The following is a 24309-nucleotide window of genomic DNA, read 5'->3' on the forward strand; positions in this document are numbered from 1 at the left end:
TCGCTGTACTTCCCTATTTTCACCTGTACCGGTTCTGTCAATTGGCTGGTTATTCTCCTGTTTGCGACCCCTACCACCTGTATGGTCTCTCCAGACATGGGCAGGTCTGGAACTGCAGCTGATCTGATCGTGGATCTAGTGGCTCCTGTGTCCACCAGAAATGTCGTAGGGCACCCTGCTACTTCTGCTTCCACATAGGGTCCCCTCTGATCTACCTCTAAGGCTGCCCCGAGGGTGCAGTCTTCTCTTTCCACTCTCTGTCCGGTTAATGGGTCCACATAATAGCATTCTTCACCTTCCACAAACAGGGGCATTTGTCTATAGGTCTTACCCATACTCCCTACTCGAGGAGGTTGCGGGAACTGGGCTCGGGGAGGAGCCCCCCCCCCTTTGAGCACCTTTCCTTGGTATGGCGTCGCCCCTCTCATAGGTGCGCTCTGGACCTCTTCCTCCTCTATCTCTTGCTCTCCGATCTCCACATTGTAAGGGCACTCGCGTTTCCAATGCCCCAACTCGTTGCACTGGTGGCACCTAGTCGTTTTCTTCAAGGTAGCTATGTCTACTCTGGGTCTAAAGGTAGTACTCTCCTCATTACCCTTGTTCTGACTGTACTGCTTCTTACCTCCTGTACCTGTCCCTTGCTGCTGTTGTTGCGGTCCCCCCTTTCCTGCTGCCTGCAATTGTACCACCATCAGCTTCTCTTTTAGTTTCTTAGCCTTGGAGTCTACCTCATCACAGCAGTACCTAGCATATCTCAGTATTTCATCTAGGGGTCTACTTTGCCAACAAATCGAGTGTTGCTGAATCATTAAACTAATATCCGGTCTCAGTCCCAGGACGAACTTGGACACGAATTGCCCTATGTCCTTTGGATCCATTACATCCAAGCCGCTATACTGTTTAAACGCCTTCAGCAATCTCTCGTAATATTCATGGACTGTCTCTTTGGGTTCCTGTCTCGTTCTGTCTATTCTGACCCAATCTATGTCTTGCATAGGCACTTTTTCTTTCAGCCAAGTCATCACTCTCTCGAATTTTGCCATCACGATCTCGGACGGCCCATTAGTCCTAGCATCTCTCTCTGGCTCCGTTGTGGGCCACTCAGCGCTAACCTTACATGCTGTCCACAGATCTCCTGGTACTACAATGTCAAACAGCGTGTTCAGATCTATCCATAGGACTTTTGAGATCTTTACAAACCTCTCGACTTGCTTGTACCATTCCACGGGGCTCTCTCGTAACTTGGGGAAAGATGTGGTAAAAGCAGCTAAATCTCCCCTACTCCAAGGGACATGTACATAGCTCCCATTGGCAACTTCACGCAAAGGGTAAGCTTCTATTCCCTGCAGCCTTCCTGGTGTCATACCAATCATGCTTCTCCTGCCGGTCCCTTTCTTGGACCACCTCTCTTCCCATTTATCTAGTGCCCTCCATGTCCTTATTCCAGTAATCAGTTCCCTTATGTGTGTTTTCAGCCCAATCGTTCTCCTCTCATCTAGATCTCGATCTGAGTAATGTAGCCTGTGGTTACCCTGTAATGCCTTGGTTCTTGACAAGTCCACCATATATTTGCCTGCTAGTTCGACTAACTTCTCATGGACTGCTCTCGCCTTTCGTGTGATGTCCTTTGCCATATACAGTATTTCATCCTGTTCATACATTTCCATTCTTTCCAAAGGCAGGGTACCATCTACCATGTCATCCAGATCTGACCTTAAGCTGGAGACATCGAGTCTCTTGGCTTTTATCTCAGCTCGCAATATGTCTTTTGAAGGGGGCTCACTGGTCTCCCTACCATCCCAACTTCGAGCTCTGCGTTTGGGCTCAGGAGAATTAATGGGTGGCCTCCCTTGCTCCCATCTCTCCAGGTCCCATGCTCGGCCATCCAATCTTGGAAGGTGATGGAACACGGGCCTTTTATCCCTACTCTCTCTCTGCCTACTCTCGTCTTCTTCTCTCCTCTCACCGCACATCTCTCTGTTATTTTCCCTCTGGTCGCTACACTCCCTTTGCCTCGTATCGCTCAGTATCCGATACGATCCTTCCTGGTTCCCCATATTCCCTGGGCTGCGCTCATTTCTGTCATCACAGGGACTATGGTGCGACCTCTCACAACTCCCATTCTGTTCTCTGGTGCCAGGCACACAGTGTGGACACTTAAAGCTGTTCCTGTACTCTTGCGCTCTCTTCTCCCCTTCACTGAGTAATGGGCACGCCACCCCTCCACTCCCGGGGCCCCCGTTTTCCAGGTCTGTTCTACCTCCATTCCGGGCCCAATGGGTGACTCCCCTACTCCCTCTACAGTCCCACTCCGGGCTACTCTCCCCAGCCCCGCAGTGAGTCCGTGCTCTGCTGTCCTGACTTTCCCTTTCTGCTTCTGCAGCATTGATGCACTTTTGAGCCTTCACTGCCTCATCCCACTGCTTCATGTACTCATTTAGTTCTTGAAAGGACTTTCGTCCAGATCCCCTCAGATCCATTGGCCATCTGGGGCCCCCAGGATCTCCCCCTGGGTCCCCTGCTGTGTGCATCGGGGTACTCCACTCTCTGGGTATCGGCATCTGACTTGGGGAATTAGTGGTATCGTTCCTCCTTGCCTGCTCTGCTCTTTCTCTGTCTTTCCGTTTCCGTTCTTCCCCTTTTGCTCTCTCTTGGTCATATATCGATATTATAGGACCTATGGTAACAGGTACCTGTAGTGCATCTGGTAATGGGTAGGATGTGGCGCTTTCCGTTTCCGGCGCTCTTTGTACCACAAACCTACCGACCACCTGCTGCACCTGACTAGGCTGGAACAACTCTTTCTTTGGCTCAGGATCCCACTGTGAACTGGGAAGCGGTCTATGCTCTCCTGCATTGCCCCCCTTTTCTCCTTCAGTATTCTCGACCTCTCCCCCTGCTCTATTATACGGGGGTGGCCTGTCTGTCAGTAATCTGTTTATCAGGCTGTCCTCTGTTTCGCTCTCATCATCTTCTTCTAGGGGGCTTTTATTTACTGGCGCCTCTAACACTGGGTACAGTTTATTTATTTCCAAATTATGCACTCTCCATCTTTTAGCATCCGCATCCCACCTGGCATCCTGTACTGCCCTTACCGAGCGTTTCACCCTTTCTTGTCGTCTGTTCATATTCCTTTCATGCGCTGCCCTAAGCCATGCTTCAAGGGCTTCAAACTGGGTTGGTCTAGGCAAGGGTCTCTTTGAGGTCATGACTGATTTCAATCGATGTAACACCTCTAATCTGAACGTCCCGTACTTCGGGAACGTCAGTTCCTCGTTTCCTTCAGTAATCTTACTCCACTCTGATATCCAAAGGATCGTATGCAACCCAACATTTACTGCCATATAACGAGCTGGCGTACCCTCCGGCGGGGCTTCTTCCCCTTCATACGATCCTCGCCTCTCTTTCTTAAACAGCGCTTTCAACCATTTAAAACACTTCATAATTATGCGCACAAAATCCAGCCTCGCTACTCTGTTTACTTCCTGATGACAATCCACCAATCCTGTCGCGGCTTTGCTAGCTTGGCCTATCACAGCGCGGTCTTTCTCCTGTTGGCCAATCACGTCGCGACCCTGTATGACGTGTTCGCTAGCTGGCCTATCACAGCGCGGTCTTTCTCCGGTCAGCCAATCACTGCGCGACACCACCTGACGTCTCTTTTCTCCGCTTCGCAGCAGCACCCCTCCTTTCTCAACTCGTCTCCCGGTTATGCATGCGTCCCATTCATACACTGAAAAATGACTACTTCCGACCAAGCGGTCACTTCTCTCGACTGTACGTCCACAGTCTATCTGTAATTGTCAACACAACTGACGAGATGTCTATCGTCTCTCTGATAGGTTACTTACACACACAGTAACTTCCGACCAGCGTCCGTTACTCACGCACTCACTCTTACGTTCCCCCTATCTCGGTCTCTCGGGTGATCAATGGTACCTCATGACCCCCTTCACACTAGTTGACAATTACTCTGGGTGTCCGATACACCCGAACCACTTAAGCTCTCCTTGAACTTAAGATTTCCACCGGTTGCGCGCGCTCACAACCTGTTCCACAGTCACTCTACAGACATTCAACTCCGCCAGACATTACAACATAGATACAATACAAAACACCGCAATCTAACACGCATAACCCTTTATACTCACTCTCGACCGATACTGCTGCTTTTTCTGTCTCACGTCATCCGGATCTTCATCTGCGGGCTGTTCTTCCGATCATCGATTTCTAGGGGCCTTGGGGTAAGCTAACCTGGCCTAGGTCACCGTCCTCAAGAAGGCAACCATCCTCTATAGCTACCAACTGAAAGGGCGAGATTTTGATCGATAACTTATCTCTATTGATCCAAACCTCGATTTGGTCGACTGAACCTTTATTGCCTGTCTTGGAAGGAAACAGTACACCTATCTACAAATTAGTTCACCCAAGAAAGGACTCTGCTCTCAAAGATCACGGACAACTTCTAGGTTTCAAAAGTTTATTGTAAAGATATAATGAGCTGCAAATACAAGCATCTCAGAATGAGATTCACGAGATACACAGGTCCAATTACATACATGTGCTCTCGAAAAGCCCTCAGACGAGCAACAGAAATCACTAACACAAGTTCTAAAAATAGCAAAGCTATCAGCATAGACGCATATCTCTCCTTCATTTAGGTTGGAGGAAAACAAACACAGGTTAGGCGTCCCTACCCTGTTCTAGATGGTATCCCTACTTAACCAAATCCCAACCTAACAAAGGTGTCAGCAATGAATGACCCCCAAGGGAAGTCACCCACTCTAAGTCTCTTGGTGAAAACCTAAAGTTCTCCAGTCATGACCCCTCACTGCCTACCCATCCGCTCTCTAAAGGGTCCTCAGGTCTCTGCTCTAACTCCACCCAGGGGTGCTGTCCCTAATACAAAACAGTCAACAACATTTGAGACGCCCCTTGCGAAACGCCTCTCACGTGGTGCAACTTCAGGCTTTTTCCATGATGCTTTGTATTGGGCCTCAGACATTAGAGTTGACCTTGCTTCTCAGTCTCTTCTCCGGCCCGCTGATACCCCTTAAACATTCCAGAACCCTCCTCCATGTCTGGGCCGTCTACTGAACAGGCCTCTATTCATTCACTTATAATTGGATCCCCCCTTTCCTGTTGCAGACAGATATCTGCCGCCAAGAACCCAACTCTCATAGACTTCTAAAAAGGCTTGCAACATTTCTCAGCCCAGACATGTACGTGTAAATCAATGCTAAAACATTTCAGGCCTACAATATTTCACATTATGATTATAGCATTCTATTTCTTCATTTAATTAAAGCATGTTAAAACTCTTATTCTATTATTTAGAAAACATTACTCTAAATCATGGCCCATTAATACAATGACCAAAAACGTTAAACAATCTGTGTCGTGAAAAGAAACACCTTCCCTTTTAGCTCCAGCTCTGGCCCTGAGGCCTACCCTGTTCTGCGTTTTACCACAGACCATCTTATATGTTAACAGCTACACGACATAGATTCAAAATAATCACGTCTACTAAAATCATATAATGTCACGCATTTCTGTATTAATTCCACTTCTACTTAAATCTCTATATTAGCTATACATTTAGAATATAATTTCAGATACTATTAGCACTCATGGCATTTCTCTTCATGAATTATGCTCTCTATAGGTAAGTGTGATGTACTCATATATTTATATCAGTTTGCGCTCTCTCACGTACTTAGACGAGAAATGCTCTGCTTGTGTCCCTGCGTAATGTCATGCACTTGTAATGGCGGCTTATAGCACATTGCTAAAAAAACGAGGTGTTTATTTGCTATTGAAGCCTTGAATAGGGATTTCAAATACGCCAGAATGTTTTTGGAGTCAGAAATAAATATGATAGAGTCAGCCGAGATACGCATGTTGGGTACGTTTGCAGCGTGTCTCAAATCTTGAAGTGGTTTCTGCTGCCTGTCGTTTCAAGTGTGTGTAGGGCTTGTTTTTTCTGAGTAAATTCATAGGAGTCGACTCAAAGCAGGTGTAGGCCCAGAGTTTTGTTAAATTGGCAAAGTGACCTTTTTTGTGGGGACCCCCTAAAAGAGGTGCGGCCGCGCTTGATGCTTGCCGATAGCACCCCTGCCGCGTGCACGTTGTATTAGCTTGGCCTGAAATGAGCCCTTTTTGTTGGACTTTGAGTTCACACATGCATTAATGCCCTGAAATAATGAAAATTGTGTCGGAAAATGCACCATTTCCCCCATCCCGTCCCCCTCTGGTTTAAGGGTTAAACTCGCTCACTGTGGACCGTATAGGGACTGGTCTGTCTGATGTTTTTTGTTCTCTGTTAATCTTCTCTCTGGTCCATCTTTCTTTTTGATGTTCCCCATAAGACTTTCTATTGCTATTATGACTGGGTATCCTGGTGCACTGTAAAGGTCATAATTTTATTGATTTTACCCCAGGGTAACCGATAGATTTGATGCCCTTCCAAGAGAATAGCGCGAGAAGGGTCCATAGTCCGCAGGTTTTCAACTGCAGAGATTAGTTTCACGCTAAAATCCACTGTGCCAGAAGGATGCTAATCAGGAAATGAAACATGGTGTTTAAACCTCCAAAATAGCCCTCGTTTTACGACACTGTTATGAGTTGCCCATTATATCCAACAGGGCTGGTCACTAGAGTGACAGATGGGAATACAAGGTCCACGGCAACTCTGCAGACCTCTTGTTTTTCACCCTGAGACAGGAGCTGGTCAAACCCCCCGAGCTACATTCCAGGAGGTACAGCTAGCAAATAAATATTTACGGTCCTGCTAATCTGTCCCCAATCAAAATATGCTGTTGGAGTTAAAATTTCCCAGCTCAACGGTACTCGTTTTATCAGTCTGCAGGAGATCAAGGAATCAAGGAGATAAGGAGATCAAGGAATTTGATAAATACAAATTAGAACTTGTACACCTGCAGGTTGTAAATATCTCTTTAGCAGGTGCATTGACCTGTTCGTTATCTGTGGACTAAGAAAGATATGCTTCAAACCACACTGACATTCTCTTAGCAGTGATGTACTAGACTAGAGCACAAAAGAAGCAAGGCCAGTGGAGCATTGTGAGCTCTGCCCTACGACTGACATGTCAGTACATGTGGCAAAATGGGAAAGGAGTGCTCGGTGGTCTGTGGATGTACCTATTCTTGTGAAGCGGTGTGTTCGCAGGTCAAGGTGTACATACACTGAGAGCTCACATATATTAGTACTGGAGTAGTGGTGCATGGTCTACAGATGGAAATGCATTTTAGTACACTGACTAGAAGACTACTTACTCATAAATCTAATTACGCCCGTAAACATAAGTTTACGTTATATTTACCTCAGTTACTCCTGCCAGGATTTCACAAAGGGATTTCGAGATTTTATGGATGCAGATATCATTGCCGTGAGGGCAGATGTCTCTATACCTGTGTATCGTGCGCAAAGGGTGGGACTAAGTGCATCCTTTGACATTCCCAGGCTTGACCAGCCTTGGAAGTTTGTGAACGACTACAAATATGTTCGTTTGTGCGCATTCACAAGCTACAATCATCCTCTTTTCCAGACTGGAAAGGGTTGCATTTTAACCTCAATCAATCCTGGCATAAATAAATACCCTTTCCAGAGTAGGAAAGGAAATGACTCACCCCTGGATTTGGAATGGGTTTAGGCGAAGAGTTTTTTCCCAAAGAAAAAAAAAATTCTAGTAGAGAAAAAAAAAATTGCACATTGGCAGCGGAGAAGCCATTTCTTTTGTACATAATTCTTCACCAGGAAGAACTCGATGCAGAGGAAATGGAGGTCAAAAAACAAAATCATGTGATTTCTAAAGAAATCCATATGGAAACCTGTGTACAGCTTTCAAGGTGACTGCCAATAGCAGACCGTGAAATGCAAAACGTTGGACATCGAAACTCAGACGTAAACGTAAATATCCAAGTGTAGCTGACAGCTGTCCTCATTTTTCTGTGAATAGGTCCCTATAGATCTAAGTACCGGGAGGATATATGCGCGTTATGATAGCTCTACGTGCAGTTAAGGACGCAGGTGCATTGTGACCGTTCTGGTGGCGTCCTAGCATCATGGCAAGGTGCATGGTGCAGGTCCAGATAGACGGCTGTGCATTCTGAGAGATATACATATATTTTAGTACAGGTGAGTGATGCATAGTGTGGGTATGCACGGAGGCGCCTTTTGATGGTTCGACCCACATGTTGGGCTTTGGACACCAGGGCAGCAGGCAGATCAATGATATGTGGCTTAGTGGAAGCTCATTTAGATGTCGGAGGACTGGTATAGCGGTGAACGACAGTCAAGGATAGAGGTTCACTGTCACAGCTCGCTTGATATCAGTGCTGGGACCCAAGTGCATGCTCTGGGTAGTGGAGTGCTGTGAGAGCCCTATGGGATCCCTCTCATTGGGATAATAGTATATGATAGGCCGTGATAAAGGTACATTGTGAGAGCTCTGTAGCTATTGCAATACTGCCACAGCTGTGCAAGACAGTCTATGCTGGAAGGGTATGTGGTTCTTTGAGTCTTGGGATAGTGGTAAGTGGCAGGTGGGGACAGAGGTGCATTAGGAGACCTCTTTAAATATCAATATTAGGGGATTATCATAGACTTGGCTCAGGATAGAGTTGCACTGGGAACGCTCTGTGGATGCTTTATCTCTGTCAGCACGGTGCATACTCACTTGAGATACAGGTGCCTTGTGAGAGGAAGACAGTCCAGGATGGAGAGTACCGTGGATATTTCAGACTTCAGATAGAGGTAAGTAGCAGGTGCAGATATAGCTGCATTGTGAGATCATGTGAAGGTCTAGGGACATATCAGTAACGTCACAGTGGTGCATGACCATCCAGGGTGGAGAGTTCTGTGGCGATTTCATACTTGAGATAGTGGTAAGTGGCAGGTGGCAGGTGCAGATAGAGGTGCATTGTAAGATATTGTGAGAGGTTTAGACATCTCCATACTGCCATAGTGGTGCATGACAGTCCAGGATGGAGAGTACTGTGAATATTTCAGACTTCAGATAGAGGTAAGTAGCAGGTGCTGATAGAGGTGCATTGTGAGATCATGTGAAGGTCTAGGGGGATGTATGACATTACAACGCATGCTTTTACATCGCATGCTTTTACAACGCGGTTTTTACAACGCATACCATTACAACGCATAGTGCTTTGTGGCGCTGGAAAGTGAATAGTTTAATTTACTATTCCAACTCCAGTCCCCGTGGATAGTATGGAAGGTGTTGGATAGTACATTAAATCTATTCCCTATCCGACAGCGCCCCCCAGCGCAATGCGTTGTAATGGTTTGCGTTGTAAAAGTTGCGTCGTAAAGGCACTGCGTGGTAAAAGTTGCGTTGTAAAGGATGTTTCCCGTCTAGGGACATATCAGTAACGTCATAGTGGTGCATGACCATCCAGGGTGGAGAGTTCTGTGGCTATTTCATACTTGAGATAGTGGTAAGTGGCAGGTGGCAGGTGTAGATAGAGATGCACTGTGACAGCATGTGAGAGGTATTTGGACCTCTCCATGGACAGTCCAGGATGGAGAGTTTCGTGAAAGTCACAGTATTAGTATATGTGTGCATAGTGGGTGCAGATAGAAGTGCACTGTGAGATCATGTGAAGGTCTTGGGACATATCAGTAACGTCACAATGGCGCATGGCCGTCTAGGCCGGAGAGTACTGTGGATATTTCAGACTTGAAATAGCAGTAAGTGGCAGGTGTGCATAGAGGTACTTTGTGAGATCATGTGAAGGTCTTGGGACATGTCAGTAAAGTCACAGCGGTGCATAAGAGTCCAGGGGGGAGAGTTATGTGGATATTTCGGACTTGAGAGTAACGTTGCACATTGGGGCAAAGGTACATTGTGAAATCTTTTTGCTATCAGTATTGTAGTCCAAATGCATACTGCAGGTCATAAGTGAGTTTAAACATGAGGTCTCTATGAATGTCTTATTAGTGGGTTAACAGTGCATAATAAGCTTGAAAAAAGGTGCACCGGGAGAGCCCTGGCGAACACTCACTGTTGGAATAACGGTGCATAACAGGTCAGGATAGAGGTGCATTGAGAGGTCTGTATACAGCTTCAGGACAGTCAATTAGAAAGGGTTATGTAGATGTTTTAGTCTTGATAGAGTGGTGCATGGCTTGACTGCACCTACTGGGGATATGAGCACACTTACACTAACAAAACTACATGGAAAACTGAAAATATGTCAAAGGCTTCATCAAAGCTTTATTTCGATATACAAGATATCTTAAAAGCACATACAAAATTTAAAAGAAAAACCGCAATTCATTAATCTTACATTTTGCAAGGTTTGTTACAATAAAAACATTCATATTACAATAAATATTTTAAGAGGCATATTAAACGTAAGCAGCTTTGTGGATATTAAAAATAAATTAAAACTGAGTCATCTCATAGCTTTTGCTCTAATTATCCAAACCCAGCTCAGAAATTTGGCAACCCCGCACACTAAGCTTGTACTAGTGTCAGTCTTGAGTATTCTAAGTGCTGCAGAATAATTCCTGGTTCCGAGCAATAAACACACGGGTTTTAGCCATTTCTGTCTTGGTTTTACATAGGCTGGGCATGCAAAAAAGACATGAGCGATACTTTCAGTAACACCTTCACATATTGGGCAGTCAGGTGGGGTTTGGTACGGGGGCTTCCACTTACAGGTGTAATCGTGTAATGGTAGGTTTCCCAGCCTGTACTGAGTAAATAGGGATCTGTCCCTTGGTTTTTTAATAAAATCCAAGTAAGGCTCCAAATGAGGCTTGGGTTTATGCTGTTTAAACTCTTCGGTCAGCCTTCCTTGGTTTAGGCTCCTAAGATCTTGCTCATCCACCAAGTTCCAGTAAACTCGCTTAATTTCAGGCTTAGATAAAGGAACTCCAAGCTCCCAATCGATTGGCAAGCCAGTGTCGTTCAGAAGCTTCTTAATGTTACGGATCCATCTGATTTTATGGGAACCATTAAGATTCATGACCTCTTTCAAACCATCTAGATTCTTAGAGAGCTCTGGGGTCCGCCATAGCCTAGCCCAGTATAAAAGAGGTCGTAACCTGGCTAGGTCCCGGATCGAACGGCGACCCAGATCACTCAATATTGGTTTGATGGGGGTGCCCATTGGAAGAGATACCAACTCTCTAAGGAACTTGTTCTCGGAAGTGATAAGACCGCTAATGCAATCGAAACCCCACAACTGTGCACCGTAGAGGGCACTGCCCACAGCTTTTGCAGCATAAATGTCCAGGGCAGGGGCAACGGGCTTAGAGGTGGACATACGATGTTCTCGCCCCAAGGCACCAGCCACCCTTTTATGATTCAAAAGCATTTTTATCAATATGGGGCTGCCACTTCAAGTTTTGTGAGATTCTAATTCCCAGATAGTCAAATTCTTTTACACGCTCCAGTGGTTCTCCATCAAGAAAGAGAGTGGACCTGGAGGATTTACTAGGATTGAAGTAGAGGAGCTTAGTTTTCGAGGTGTTGATGACAAGGCCCCTAAGTTCCCAAAACAAACAGAAGTGGTTCAGCAACTTTTGCAGGCCCACGGGGGTTTTCGAGACCAACAGTGTGTCGTCTGCAAAAAGTAAGGTGGGCACTTTATCGCCCGCCAAAACCGGTGCATCTGCGTTTATTTCAAGCAGAAAAGAGACCACACCGTTCACAAACAAAGAAAAAAGTGTTAGGGCTAACACGCACCCCTGGCGTACCCCTCGGTTCACAGGAATCCTATCGTTTTTTTGCCCTTGGGAGCCCCATAGGTACCATCGTGCATGCGGCCAAAAGGTTTAAGATTAGTGGGGGAATCCCCATCTCCTCCAGTATAGTCCACAGGCGGTCTCGGGGAACCAGGTCAAAGGCGGTCTTTAAGTCAATAAATGCCAAATAAAGACCACCTTTGCCAATGGTAACCACCTTCCAATGAAGGAGTAGCAACCTGAACGCTTGGTCAATTGTACCTGTGCATGCCCTAAAGCCTGCCTGATAAGGGGAAATGATCTTATGTTCCTCTGCCCACGAGAGGATCCTCTCAAGGAGAACCCTGCCCACCAATTTCTGTCCAGCGTCTATTAGACTAATTGGGCGGTAATTGGCAGGATTCTCCCTAGGACCCTTCTTGTAGATAGGAATCACCTCGGCCGCCTTCCAAGAATTAGGAACCAGTGAGCCCACCCAGTAATGCATTTATTAGGATAGAAAAATACGTTGCCCAACCATCAGGAATAGCTTTAAAAGGATCGCCTGGCACACCATCCTGTCCTGGGGCTTTGGCAGATACTATTTTGGCTATTGCAGCAAGAACCTCTTTATTATTAACTCCAGTGGGTACGGGCCGCCGGGAGCCATCCTCCAGAGCACCGCTCAAATGCCCAGGGATATGTCAAAGGAGACAGACACAGCTCTCTTGTCCACTCCCTTTTCAATAAGAGGATGATGTTTACCTTAAGTACCTGCAATAACCCGGATTCTACCATGAATGGTATGCCGCTCTTGCCACTACCATCACCCCACTACCACCACTTTACTGTACTGCTACTGCTGCTACCGCTACTACTACTACTACTATTAATAATAATAATATTAGTAATAATGATATTGATGATAATTATGCCTGCCCGGTAAGAGGTGCAGGGAACCCTGAGGAGACTGCCGCCCCGGGTGAAACAGCAGAGGTTGAGACACACACAGGAGGAAGTGGCAGTGGTCAAGCACAGGCAGGAGAGTGGGCAGCAGCAGGAAAGGGCTTTGCACAGTAAACACCACGGGCAGCCTGACCTGTGAACCCCTCTCTGCTCAGGACGAGCTGACTGCTTGGGACCAGGGGGTTCGGGGTGTTATCAATTATGGGATAACCCTGTGTTCCTCAGAACCTAGACAACATATATCACACAAGAAATGGTACTGTCGGATTCACTTTGTATATGTGAAGAAAACAATTGAATATATTTTCTTCACACAAACATACAAGAGAGATCAAATGAAAAAAAATAGCAGTTTATCAGTGAAGTAGACTCAGAATGTGTTCACATTAATATTGAGTGAACCATTTCTTGTATGATATCATACGTCAGATCTGCAGGTCAGAGGAGCGGCGTCAGAGGGGTCTCTCCGGCGGGATCACACAGGCACTACCACCCGCACGCCTGCGGACCGCGGTGGCACCCACGGACCCCTGTATTGTTGCTTCCACTCTGCATTAGATTCTATTTGGTACTGGTAACGAAGGAGCCACCCGTCCCGATCTAAGGGATGTGTGTACAGGGGCGCAATTTTAAGGTGGGTGTCTGGGGTGTTACACCCCCCCTAAACAAATTATTCTATAGTAAATAGTTGGGAGCAAGAGCTTTCGGTCAGTTATGATGACATTCTGTCAGATTTTATCTGGGATTTATACATGTTCACATTGACAAGAACACATGCACACTCACTCTTATCTCTGTTTTGAAGGCCTTAAAAATGTTATGTTTTAAATGCCGCTAACAATCTGCACTTCTTGCTCTTTCCTCTGCCCCTCAAGCCTCATGCCTTGCTTCTGATGTAATGAATTTTAACAAGATATCCCAGCGTGGCTGTTGAAAAAAATCTGACGCTCACCCCCCAATCTTATTGACCAAGCTACGCCCCTGTGTGTAGAGCTAAAGCAGGGGAGGTAAGGTGTCCGAGAGTTTGGCCGGGTGGCTTCAGGACTACCAACCGGTCTCCTGGGTAATATTACCGGGGAGAAGTGCCTTAGTCGGCCCAAGGTGCATCAATATCTACCTGCTTAAGCAGGAGGGTCAGCTCAGAAGGTACTGTACGCCAACCGTTCGTTGCCAAAGAAAATATTTGGTTCCAGTAGTAAATGGATGAAGGGGGAATGCGACTGAGTCTGTACAGCCTCTTGGAGAGCCAGGCTGCGCCTCTCCGTGGTAGCTATACGAGTTTACAAGACTGATGCGTAGCATGGAAGGGACAAGGACACAGTGACAAGTGACCGGAACACAATGAGAAGTGACCTGGACGCAGTGAGAACTGACCTGAACACAGTGAGGATGGACTGGGACATGGTGAGAAGTGTCCTGGACAAGGTGAGGCGTGACCTGGACACGGTGAGAAGTGATCTGGACTCGGTGAGGAGTGACCAGGATGTGGTGAGGTATGACCTGGACGCAGTGAGAAGTGACCTGGACGTGGTGAGAAGTGACCTGGATGCGGTGAGAAGTGACCTGGACGCAGTGAGAAGTGACCTGGATGCAGTGAGAAGGCACCTGGACGCAGTGAGAAGTGACCTGGACGCAGTGAGAAGTGACCTGGACATGGTGAGAAGTGACCTGGACACGGTGAGAAGTGACCTGGACGCGGTGAGAAGTGGCCTGGATGCAGTGAGAAGTGACCTGGACACGGTGAGAAGAGACCTGGACGCAGTGAGAAGTGACCTGGACGCAGTGAGAAGTGACCTGGACGCAGTGAGAAGTGACCAGGACGCAGTGAGAAGGGACCAGGATGCAGTAAGAAGTGACCGGGACTGGGTGAGAAGTGACCAGGACAGGGTGAGAAGTGACCAGGACAGGGTGAAAAGTGACCTGGACGCGGTGAGAAGTAACCTGGACAAGGTGAGAAGTAACCTGGACAAGTTGAGAAGTGACCTGGAAGCGGTGACAAGTGACCTGGACTCGGTGAGAAGTGGCCTGGACGCGGTGAGAAGTGGCCTGGACGCGGTGAGAAATGGCCTAGACGCAGTGAGAAGTGGCCTCGACGTGGTGAGAAGTGACCTAGGCATGGTGAGAAGTGGCCTGGACGCTGTGAGAAAAGACCTGGACACCGTGAGAAGTGGTCTGGTCGTGGTGAGAAGTGACCTGGACACTTTGAGAAGTGATCTGGACACAGTAAGAAGTGGACTAGATGTGGTGAGAAGTGACCTTGACACCATGAGAAGTGGACTGGACGCCGAGATAAGTGACCGGGACACGTGACCTGGACACGGTGAGAAGTGGATTGGACATGGTGAGAAGTGGCCTGGACTCGGTGAGAAGTGAGTCTGACACAGTGAGAACTGACCTGGATGTGTTGAGAAGTGGCCTGGACGCAGTGAGAAGTGGCCTGGACACGGTGAGAAGTGGCCTTGGCACGGTGAGAAGTGGCCTGGACGCGGTGATAAGTGACCTGGACGCGGTGATAAGTGACCTGGACACAATTAGAAGTGAACTGGACGCGGTGAGAAGTGACTTGGACCCCGTGAGAAGTGGCCTGGACTCAGTGATAAATGACCTGGACCCGATTAGAAGTGACCTGGTGGCAGTGAGAAGTGACTTGGACACGGTGAGAAGTGGCCTGGACGCGGTGAGAAGTGACCCTGACACAGTGAGAAGTGGCCTGGACAGGGTGAGAAGTGACCTGGACACGATTAGAAGTGACCTGGACGCAGTACGAAGTGACCTGGACGCAGTAAGAAGTGACCTGGACATGGTGAGAAGTGGCCTGGATGCTGTGATAAGTGATCTAAGCATAAGAGCTAAGTCTGCTCAGATCCATTGAAAAATCGGCCAGCTGGTAGCACACGTGTTTCGGAGCAGATTGGCAGTTGGTACGGTATTGGTCCTTCAGCAACAGTTTTAGAATTTTAGCTTTCATATTTATCTTCATGTGTCTTGTGTGGGCGGGTGTTTATTAAGGCGTTGCGTTTGTTTGTAGTTCTTAGATACGTAAAATGTAACACATTTTATTGTCCAATTTAAGAAAACGAATATTTTTTAAATGAGGTGTTAGGGAGTGCATTTTACAATTTTTCTGTATGGAAATAAAACAAGATTTGATAACAACAACAATAACAAATAATAATAATAAATACATAACGAACATTATAACATGAATAGCATTAATTTTCCTGTAATCATTTTACACCATATTTTGTTACTTTTTTTCATCATTATTTCAACAATGTCAACACGTCCTGCTAAAACGTTTCAGTCCTCAGAGCGTCTCGAGGAGCCTGTGGAAACATCTGCCTGGACGGACCCGGACTCTCCCACCCCACGAATTCCCATATAGCACTTTCTTTGAAGTCATTGGTGCTAAAACCTCTAGATGAATTTGTGAAAAATATATTTTTTTCTAAATTACACTACCTACCGACATTTCATTTTTTCGCGGTTCGGTACTGTCATCCTAAACCCCATGGCCATGTTCTTGAACAATGTGCCTTACGGACGGTGTTATTATTTGGTTTCTTGGCGCCTGTTGGAGGTCTGGAGGAAAAACTAAGGAAGCTTGGCGCTCTGATTGGCAGAATGTGGTGATGCTCTGGTCGCCGGCGCACCCGGCAGACTCACCTCTCTGTCTGTACTCCTCAGGTTCCATGCTGTAGCCGTTGTATTATTCTCCCGCCTGCACACACCGCGTCCAGAGCCTCCAGATTCGTCCAGTTGCTGTCATTGGTTCGCCACATGCCCCGCTGCCTTATTATACCCTTTACGATGCTACGTAACTGCATCTTATCCTACGTAAGCAGCTGAGTTCAATCCATTTCTGAATCCCTCCCACGTCCATGCCTGCCTCGTCGGGTGTTTGCCTTTCTTGATGTGTTTGATGTCCTCGCTTGATTCACCCACAGCCCCTTCCTACCGCCGCCCTCGGCTCGCGCGCCCTGTCCCGCCCAGGGTCCCTGCATCAGAGCGCGCAGCGGTCACCGGACATTATTCTGCGTTTTTCACCTGTAAAAGCAAAGCAATCCGCGCGCAACTACCGCAGTGAACCTGCAGCCAAAGTAAATTAAATAGACACGGGATCTTTTTTGATAAGGAAAAAAATACCATTCTTAAATGGAGTTGTGTGCAAGCCAGGAAATTCATAAGAAGAGCTTGAGCAGAGCCGAGTTAGGAATCTTGCACGAGCCGAGCCATCAAAAGATTTGACAGTAAATGATGCAGCAAACATTAAGTAAAACGTGATAAAGGTTCTTTAGAATAAAACTAGTTTATTTATTGAACACCTGCTACACAATAGGGCATTAGATTGTATCACTGCATAAAAATCTGAAGTAATAGATTTTAAACCTAAAATGGTTTGAGTTGATGCTAAATTAAGATGAGGCACAGAAAAATAACGTGATTTGTGTAGGACCACACACTTTAGTCAAATAAAAAGCTGGGTTTTAAATCCATATTTGTTCGTTACACTTTGTACTACTATATAGAAACTGGGTGAATATCTCTTTGTCATTTTATCACAAAAGTACAATGCTTTCAATCAATCAATCAATCAGAGCATTTATATAGCGCACTACTCACCCGGGGGGTCTCAAGGCGCTAGGGGGGGGGCGGTCCGCTACTGCTCAAACAGCCAGGTCTTGAGCTGCTTCCTGAAGGCGAGGTGGTCCTGGGTCAGGCGGAGGTGGGTCGGGAGGGAGTTCCAGGTCTTGGCGGCGAGGTAGGAGAAGGACCTTCCCCCTGTGGTGGCTCTTCGGATGTGGGGGACGGTGGCGAGGGCGTGGCCGGTCGATCGAAGCTGGCGTTTGGGAGCGTAGAAGTTGAGGCAGTTGTTGAGGTATCCTGGGCCTTCGTTGTGTAGGGCTTTGTGTGCGTGGGTGAGGAGGCGGAAGGTGATTCTCTTGCTGACCGGGAGCCAGTGCAGGTCTTTCAGGTGTTTGGAGATGTGGTTGCGACGGGATGAGTCGTGCTGAGGCGTTCTGGATCCGCTGGAGTCTCTTCTGGAGTTTGACGGTGGTTCCGGAGTAGAGGGCGTTGCCGTAGTCCAGACGGCTGGTGACGAGGGCCTGGGTGACCGTCTTCCTTGTCTCGGTGGGGATCCACCGGAAGATCTTACATAGCATGCGCAGGATGTTTGTTTGTTTGTTTGTTTGGATTTATATAGCGCTTATAACCCAGGGGTCTCTAAGCGCTTTGCCTTGGGAACCCGTCCTGGTTTTTCCCTGTGAGATAGCCCCTACAGGGCATCCCCAAGGTGAAAGCCAGGCATCCCGCCGCGGGGGGCCATTGTGGAGATTAAGCAAGCTTAATGCCCAGAGTTGCAGAGTGTGAACCCATGATTAGGTCAGGCACCGAAGCGAGAATTATCGAGTCCGTGGACATTTGAGCTCGAGACCCTGCCGCGTCGGGAATTGAACCCTGGTCCCGGGTCTGACCTCTGCTTCAGGGTCTGCCTGCTCTAACCAGTGAGCCACACTTCTCCACGAGTTGAAGCACGACGAGGAGACGGCGTTGACTTGTCCGGTCATGGAGAGGGAGGAGTCCAGAATGAAGCCCAGGTTGCGTGCGTGGTCTGTTGGTTTGGGTGCGTTGCCTAGGGCGGAGGGCCACCAGGAGTCGTCCCAGGCGGAGGGTGAAGATCCCAGGATCCCAGGATGAGGACTTCCGTCTTGTCCGAGTTCAGTTTCAGGCGGCTGTTCTTCATCCATTCGGCTACCTCTTTCATCCCTTCGTGAAGGTTGGCTCTGGCGGTGGCGGTGGCGGGGTCGTTGGTGAGGGAGAGGATCAGCTGGGTGTCGTCGGCGTAGGAGATGATGTTGAGGTTGTGCTGGCGTGCGATGGCTGCGAGGGGGCTCATGTAGACGTTGAAGAGGGTTGGGCTGAGCGAGGAGCCTTGAGGGACGCCGCTGATGACTTTGGTGGCTTCTGATCTGAACGGGGGGAGGCGGACTCTCTGTGTCCTTCCGGCGAGGAAGGAGATGATCCACTCCAATGCCTTCTCCTGGATTCCGACGTTGCTGAGGCGCTGCACTAGGGTGCGGTGGCAGACAGTGTCGAAGGCCTCGGAGAGGTTTAGGAGGATGAGGGCCGCTGTTTCTCCGTTGTCGAGCAGGGCTCGGATGTCATCGGTCACTGCGATCAGGGCGGTCTCGGTGCTGTGGTTGGCCCGGAAGCCAGACTGCGAGGGGTCGAGGGATCCGTTCGTCTCGAGGAAGGCGGCCAGCTGCTTGTTGATGGTCTTCTCGATGACTTTTGCAGGAAACGGGAGCAGCGAGATGGGGCGGTAATTCTTGAGGTCGGTGGGGTCGGCTGATGGCTTCTTTAGTAGAGCGCTGAGTTCGGCGTGCTTCCAGCTCTCCGGGAAGGTGGCGGTGTCGAAGGAGGTGTTGATGATGTCCCGTAGGTGGGGTGCGATGACAGCGTCGGCCTTGTTGAAGACGTGGTGAGGGCAGGGGTCGGTCGGAGATCCGGAGTGGATGGAGTTCATCGTGCTGACGGTCTCTTCGGTGCTGACCGTGGTCCAGGCATGGAGGGTGGTGGTGGGGGGCGGTGGTTCGATCGTGGCGTGCGTCGGTTGAGTGCAGAAGCTGTTGTGTATGTCCGCGATCTTGTTGTGGAAGTAGGAGGCGAGGGAGTTGCAGAGGTCTTGCGAAGGGGTGATTTCGTTGTTTCCGGCGTTAGGGTTTGAGAGCTCTTTAACGATGTTGAAGAGCTCCTTGCTATTGTGTGCGTTGTTGTCCAGTCGTTCCATGAATGCAGTTTTCTTGGTGGCGTGGATCAGTTGGTGGTGTTTTCGGGTGGCGAGCTTAATGGCAGTCATGTTGTCCGGTGTAGGGTCTCTGCGCCAGGTTTTCTCGAGTGCTCTGCAGTTCTTCTTGGAGCTCTTGAATTCGTCGTTAAACCATGGGGCTTTCTTGCTGCCGGGTCTGCTCGGCGGGGTTTTCAGAGGGGCGAGGTCGTCTGCGCAGTCGCTGATCCACTTCGTGAGGTTGGTGGCCGCTTGCCTGGGGTTCGTTGTGCTGGTGGGAGGGTTCTTGCTCAGGGAAGTAGCGAGCTGGTCGGCAGTGATCTTGTTCCAGCTTCTACGTGCAGCCTGTTGCTGGTGAAGGTGGACCGTGGTCCTTCTGAAGCTGAAGTGGACGCAGCTGTGGTCCGTCCAGTGGAGTCCGGTGGCGTGGCTGAAGGCGATGTCCTTGCTGGATGAGAAGACCGGGTCGAGGGTGTGTCCGGCGTAGTGGGTGGGGGTGGTCACCAGTTGCTTGAGTCCGAGGTTGGCGAGGTTGTCCAGCAGGGTGGTGGTGTTGCGGTCGTTGTTGTTCTCCAGGTGGAAGTTGAGGTCCCCGAGGAGGATGTAGTCGGCGGAGGGGAGGGCGTGCGGGCTGACGAAGTCGGCGATGTCCTCGCTGAATTGTGTGCGTGGTCCCGGGGGTCTGTAGATGAGGGTGCCTCTGAGGGTGGTCTTGGGGTTGATGTGAATCTGGAAGTGCAGGTACTCGGCGGGTTTGAGGGTGTCGTCGGTGTTGGTCGTGATGCGGATGGTGTTCCTGTGGATGATGGCGATGCCTCCTCCAGTCTGGTTGATGCGGTCCCTCCGGATGATCTTGTAGCCGTCTGGGATGGCGATGGCGATGTCGGGCGCTGAGGAGGCGTTCATCCAGGTTTCCGTGAGGAAGGCGACGTCTGGGGCTGTGGTGTCGAGCAGGTTCCAGAGCTCGACGGCGTGTCTGTGGACGGAGCGGGTGTTGAGCAGGATGCACTTGAGGTGGTTGCTGCTGGAGTTCGGCTTGGTCGGTGCTGGTGTGGTGCAGGTCCGGATGCAGGTGAACTTGCAGGATTGGCAGCTGAAGGGTACGTGGGTGCGTCTCGGGGTGGCTCGGTAGCAGCCTGGGATTCTACCGGCGTTGAGTGCGTTGAGTTCGGTTGCGTCGTAGGTCCGGCAGGTAGGCTGGTGACTGCGGGAGCCAGGGGTCCTGGCACTGGGCGCGGTCCAGGCGCGGACGGGCGCAGACAGGGTTACCTTTGGCTTTGAGCTCAATTATTTCTTGACCTAAATTAGTAATATACAGGGCAGATGCACTAAGAGTCAGGTGAAAAAAATAGTTGTCGTATTGTGTACCGACTTTCTTAGACTTCTCTGATTTTGCAATGCTGCCCATGTACTTGTAGGTCACGTTATACAATAGCAAGTTGTAGGGTTTAGCAGCACCACCTGACTAATAAATATGAATTAGGCAGATCGCTATTTGTGACCGCCTGTGATTGGCTACAAACACAGCGATGGTGGCCTGCAAGAAACAGCAGGCCACCAACCCTGCATTTGCATCCCCAAACGAAAGACTTTTTTAAAAATAGTTGCTAATTTCTTTAATGAACCTAGTGCTGCCTTAAAAAAATGTTACCCACATGGAAAAAATTCAAGGGGTCAGGGAGTGCAGGCAGTAGGCAACTCGTTCAACAGGATTCACTAGATTTAGCTGCTTTGAGGTCGGAAATAGTGTTGGTAAAACGAATCATTAGTTTGCAACTACCATTGATACATGCAATAACAAATTACAATTCTGTCGGGATACCCCTATAGCACCCCATTCTAATTGCGATCTGGTATGAGTCAATAAATACATTTTGCAAAATGAAAAGGCTTTTGCAACTCGGGAAATACTTTTAATTTATACCTAAAAATCATTTGGGGTGGTAAACTCTGTGAGTTTACTAATCACAATATTTGCAATGGCAAAATGACTTTTTACATCTAGCCACAAGTTCAGTAAATACAAGTATCGCTTGTTAATTCAATTTGCCTCAATGACACATGTATAAAATGTCAAAATGCCCTTCTCAGATAACATGAAGTGGAAGGGAAGGCAGGCGACTATTATGTTAATATCCCTGCCTTCGCCTGACTTATCAAAAGTAAGGGGGGACGAGAGCAGCATCTCATTGACCACAATTACAATTATCAGCAGAACAAAAAGCTCTCACTTCCCGAAGGTCTTCAGTGAGACTCACACACATTACAGTACAGCCTGGATGAAATACACTCAGCAGAAAACACAACCTTAGAGTTCATGTGTTCAGCTATGTCTAATTTTTAGACTTCAACTACTAGACAGCTCTTGCACTGCCGCTCTCTGTTGCAAGACATATTGTTATTTTAAGTGGGCTTACAGTCTGCCCATTGCTTACCATAGGTGGGCTTCATTGTCACTCTCATTTGCTTGCTTCTTATTCATTAGCTTGTGCGGGCCTTGCTTTCTCTTCTTGTGTGTGCTCCTGCCCTGGACATTGGACACATTAATTGTGTCCATCTACTGCTCATTTTTCAGGCGGATTTTTTTTATTTTTGTTTAAGCTCTCCACAAAAGTGCATGTGTTTTCCAGCTGTTTCCCTGAAGTGCTTCTCTTTCCTCCTCACTCCGTATTGAGATCTCCCTCTTGTCCACGTGCTTCTCCCCTGCCCAGTGTGTATTCTCCATGTTAGATCCAACTCCTTGGATTGACATTTCTTTCTCGTGGTGCCCTTTGTCACACTTCTGCTAATGCATTTATGTGAAGTATGTGCTTCTCTGATAGGCACGGACGCCCTGTAGCCTGTACAGTTAGACCCAGGGTGAAATATGTAGAATGTGGTGTTATTGTTTTCTTTTTCTTTCTGTATTCGTTAAGAGACACTTCATTTTAGCTAGACAAAACCAAATAAGCTGCTCGGCACCTCTGCCAGAGATGATAAGAGCAGTACTTTATTATATAAACAAGTTCCATGCGAAATCTTTTTGAGATAAGCGTTTCCATGCTAGGATTATCACAGAACCCCTGTGAACTGTGACTGAGATGCAGCCCTGCTGACTACGATTTCCATCCTGCTAAAGAAGATAACCTGTGCACTGCTGTTAATATTGTTAAAATCAATGCCAATGTTTATAATAATGTCTCATAAAATAGATCCCTTTGAGAATTCTACGTTAAACACACCAAACTTTGCTTGTTAGTCAACTCACTAAATCTCACAAATGATGCTGTCCCTAAAGGGGCAAATTATATTTAAAAGTGACCAAGAAGCGACACATTTCGGTGGTCTCTACAAGATAAAGATATACGCGTAGACGCGGAGATTTTTGAATCCCGGTTGTCCGCGAGTTATAATAATAATATAAAAGACGACAGACTTATTGAGTGCTCCGTAAAGAAATTTGAGGTCGAATATCTCGTATAAAAGAAGTAGTTTATCATTAAACCGGAACGTGTATTTGTCCGTAGAACCGTTGATTCTGACGGCGGTATTTTATCTACTCATGGGAAGTAGTTTATCTTGAAACCGGGACGTGTATTTGTCCGCAGAACCGCTGATTCTGACAGCGGTATTTCAACTACTTATGGGAATTTGAAACCTTCGTGGGAAACGACCCTGGAAGTTTGGAGATCGGGAGGTTTTGTCTCCGTATGTGCATCACACGGCCAGATTAAGATATTCAAAATGCTGTGATGCTATTAGTCCATTACATGTAATGGGGTGACCCTGTAACCCTCAGAACCTGGGTGGGTAATAAAGTAAATAATAGTGGTTCTGTCGGACAGAAATACACAATGATATAGTATTCCAATAATATTACTTGTATGCTTCGTCCCTGATCAGGATACAAAGACATTGGTACATATACCAGTACAATCAACCACACTGACCACAAAGCAAAAATGAAAGTGAATTTTTTACTCATACACTTTCATATTCTCTGAATTTGAATCAAAAGTATTCAAGTTGCTGTCCATAAAACACACATAAAACATACAAAACACATAATTTTTGTGCAAGACTGGTACACAATTAAAACAACAAGTAAAATTGTCAATTCATATACTTATTGGCAACGATAACTATATATACAATAATCCAGTAGGTACATCAATTAATTCTTAGGTCCTAAAAGATTTTGGATAGTTGGTTCGTGCAAGAAGGGAATGCGTCGACGTTTTGACCCTCGGGAGCGATGCGTTGATTTGTCGCATCAAAGACGGGTCTTTATCAGGACTGCATATATGTAGGACAGCCTATTAGATATAATGGACATGTATATGAATTGACAATTTTACTTGTTGTTTTAATTGTGTACCAGTCTTGCACAGAAATTATGTTATGTATGTTTTATGTGTGTTTTATGGACAGCAACTTGAATACTTTTGATTCAAATTCAGAGAATATGAAAGTGTATGAGTAAAAAATTCACTTTCATTTTTGCTTTGTGGTCTGTGTGGTTGAGTGTACTGGTATATGTACCACTGTCTTTGTATCCTGATCAGGGACGAAGCATACAAATAATATTATTGGAATACTATATCATTGTGTATTTCTGTCCGACAGAACCACTATTATTTATTTTGTGATGCTGTGTCATTTTTTAAGCCTGAAGAAGGTGGTTGGACCTGTGAGACCACCGAAACGCGTCGATTCTTGGTCACTTTTAAATATAATTTGCCCCTTTAGGGACAGCATGATTTGCGAGATTTAGTCCCACAAAGTATATTAATTTGAATGTGAACATAGATTTTTCACATTTTCAAGCACTTTTGTTTTTAAATTTAGAGTCATGGACTTGTTGT

General features: G+C 47.3%; 1 protein-coding gene across 1 annotated transcript in view; it reads right to left on the minus strand.

Moving 5' to 3' along the window:
- The window catches only part of HDC (histidine decarboxylase), a 250370-nt gene extending 233940 nt beyond the window's left edge, over positions 1–16430 (minus strand). Inside the window, exon 1 of the mRNA XM_078684752.1 lies at positions 16342–16430. Within this exon, the coding sequence (XP_078540878.1) occupies positions 16342–16369 (28 nt within the window). The 5' untranslated portion in view covers positions 16370–16430. The remainder of the gene's footprint in view (positions 1–16341) is intronic.
- Positions 16431–24309: the final 7879 nt, after the last annotated feature.

The sequence above is a fragment of the Lissotriton helveticus genome, chromosome 3_2 (assembly GCF_964261635.1).
Source record: "Lissotriton helveticus chromosome 3_2, aLisHel1.1, whole genome shotgun sequence".
Lineage (NCBI taxonomy): Eukaryota > Metazoa > Chordata > Amphibia > Caudata > Salamandridae > Lissotriton > Lissotriton helveticus.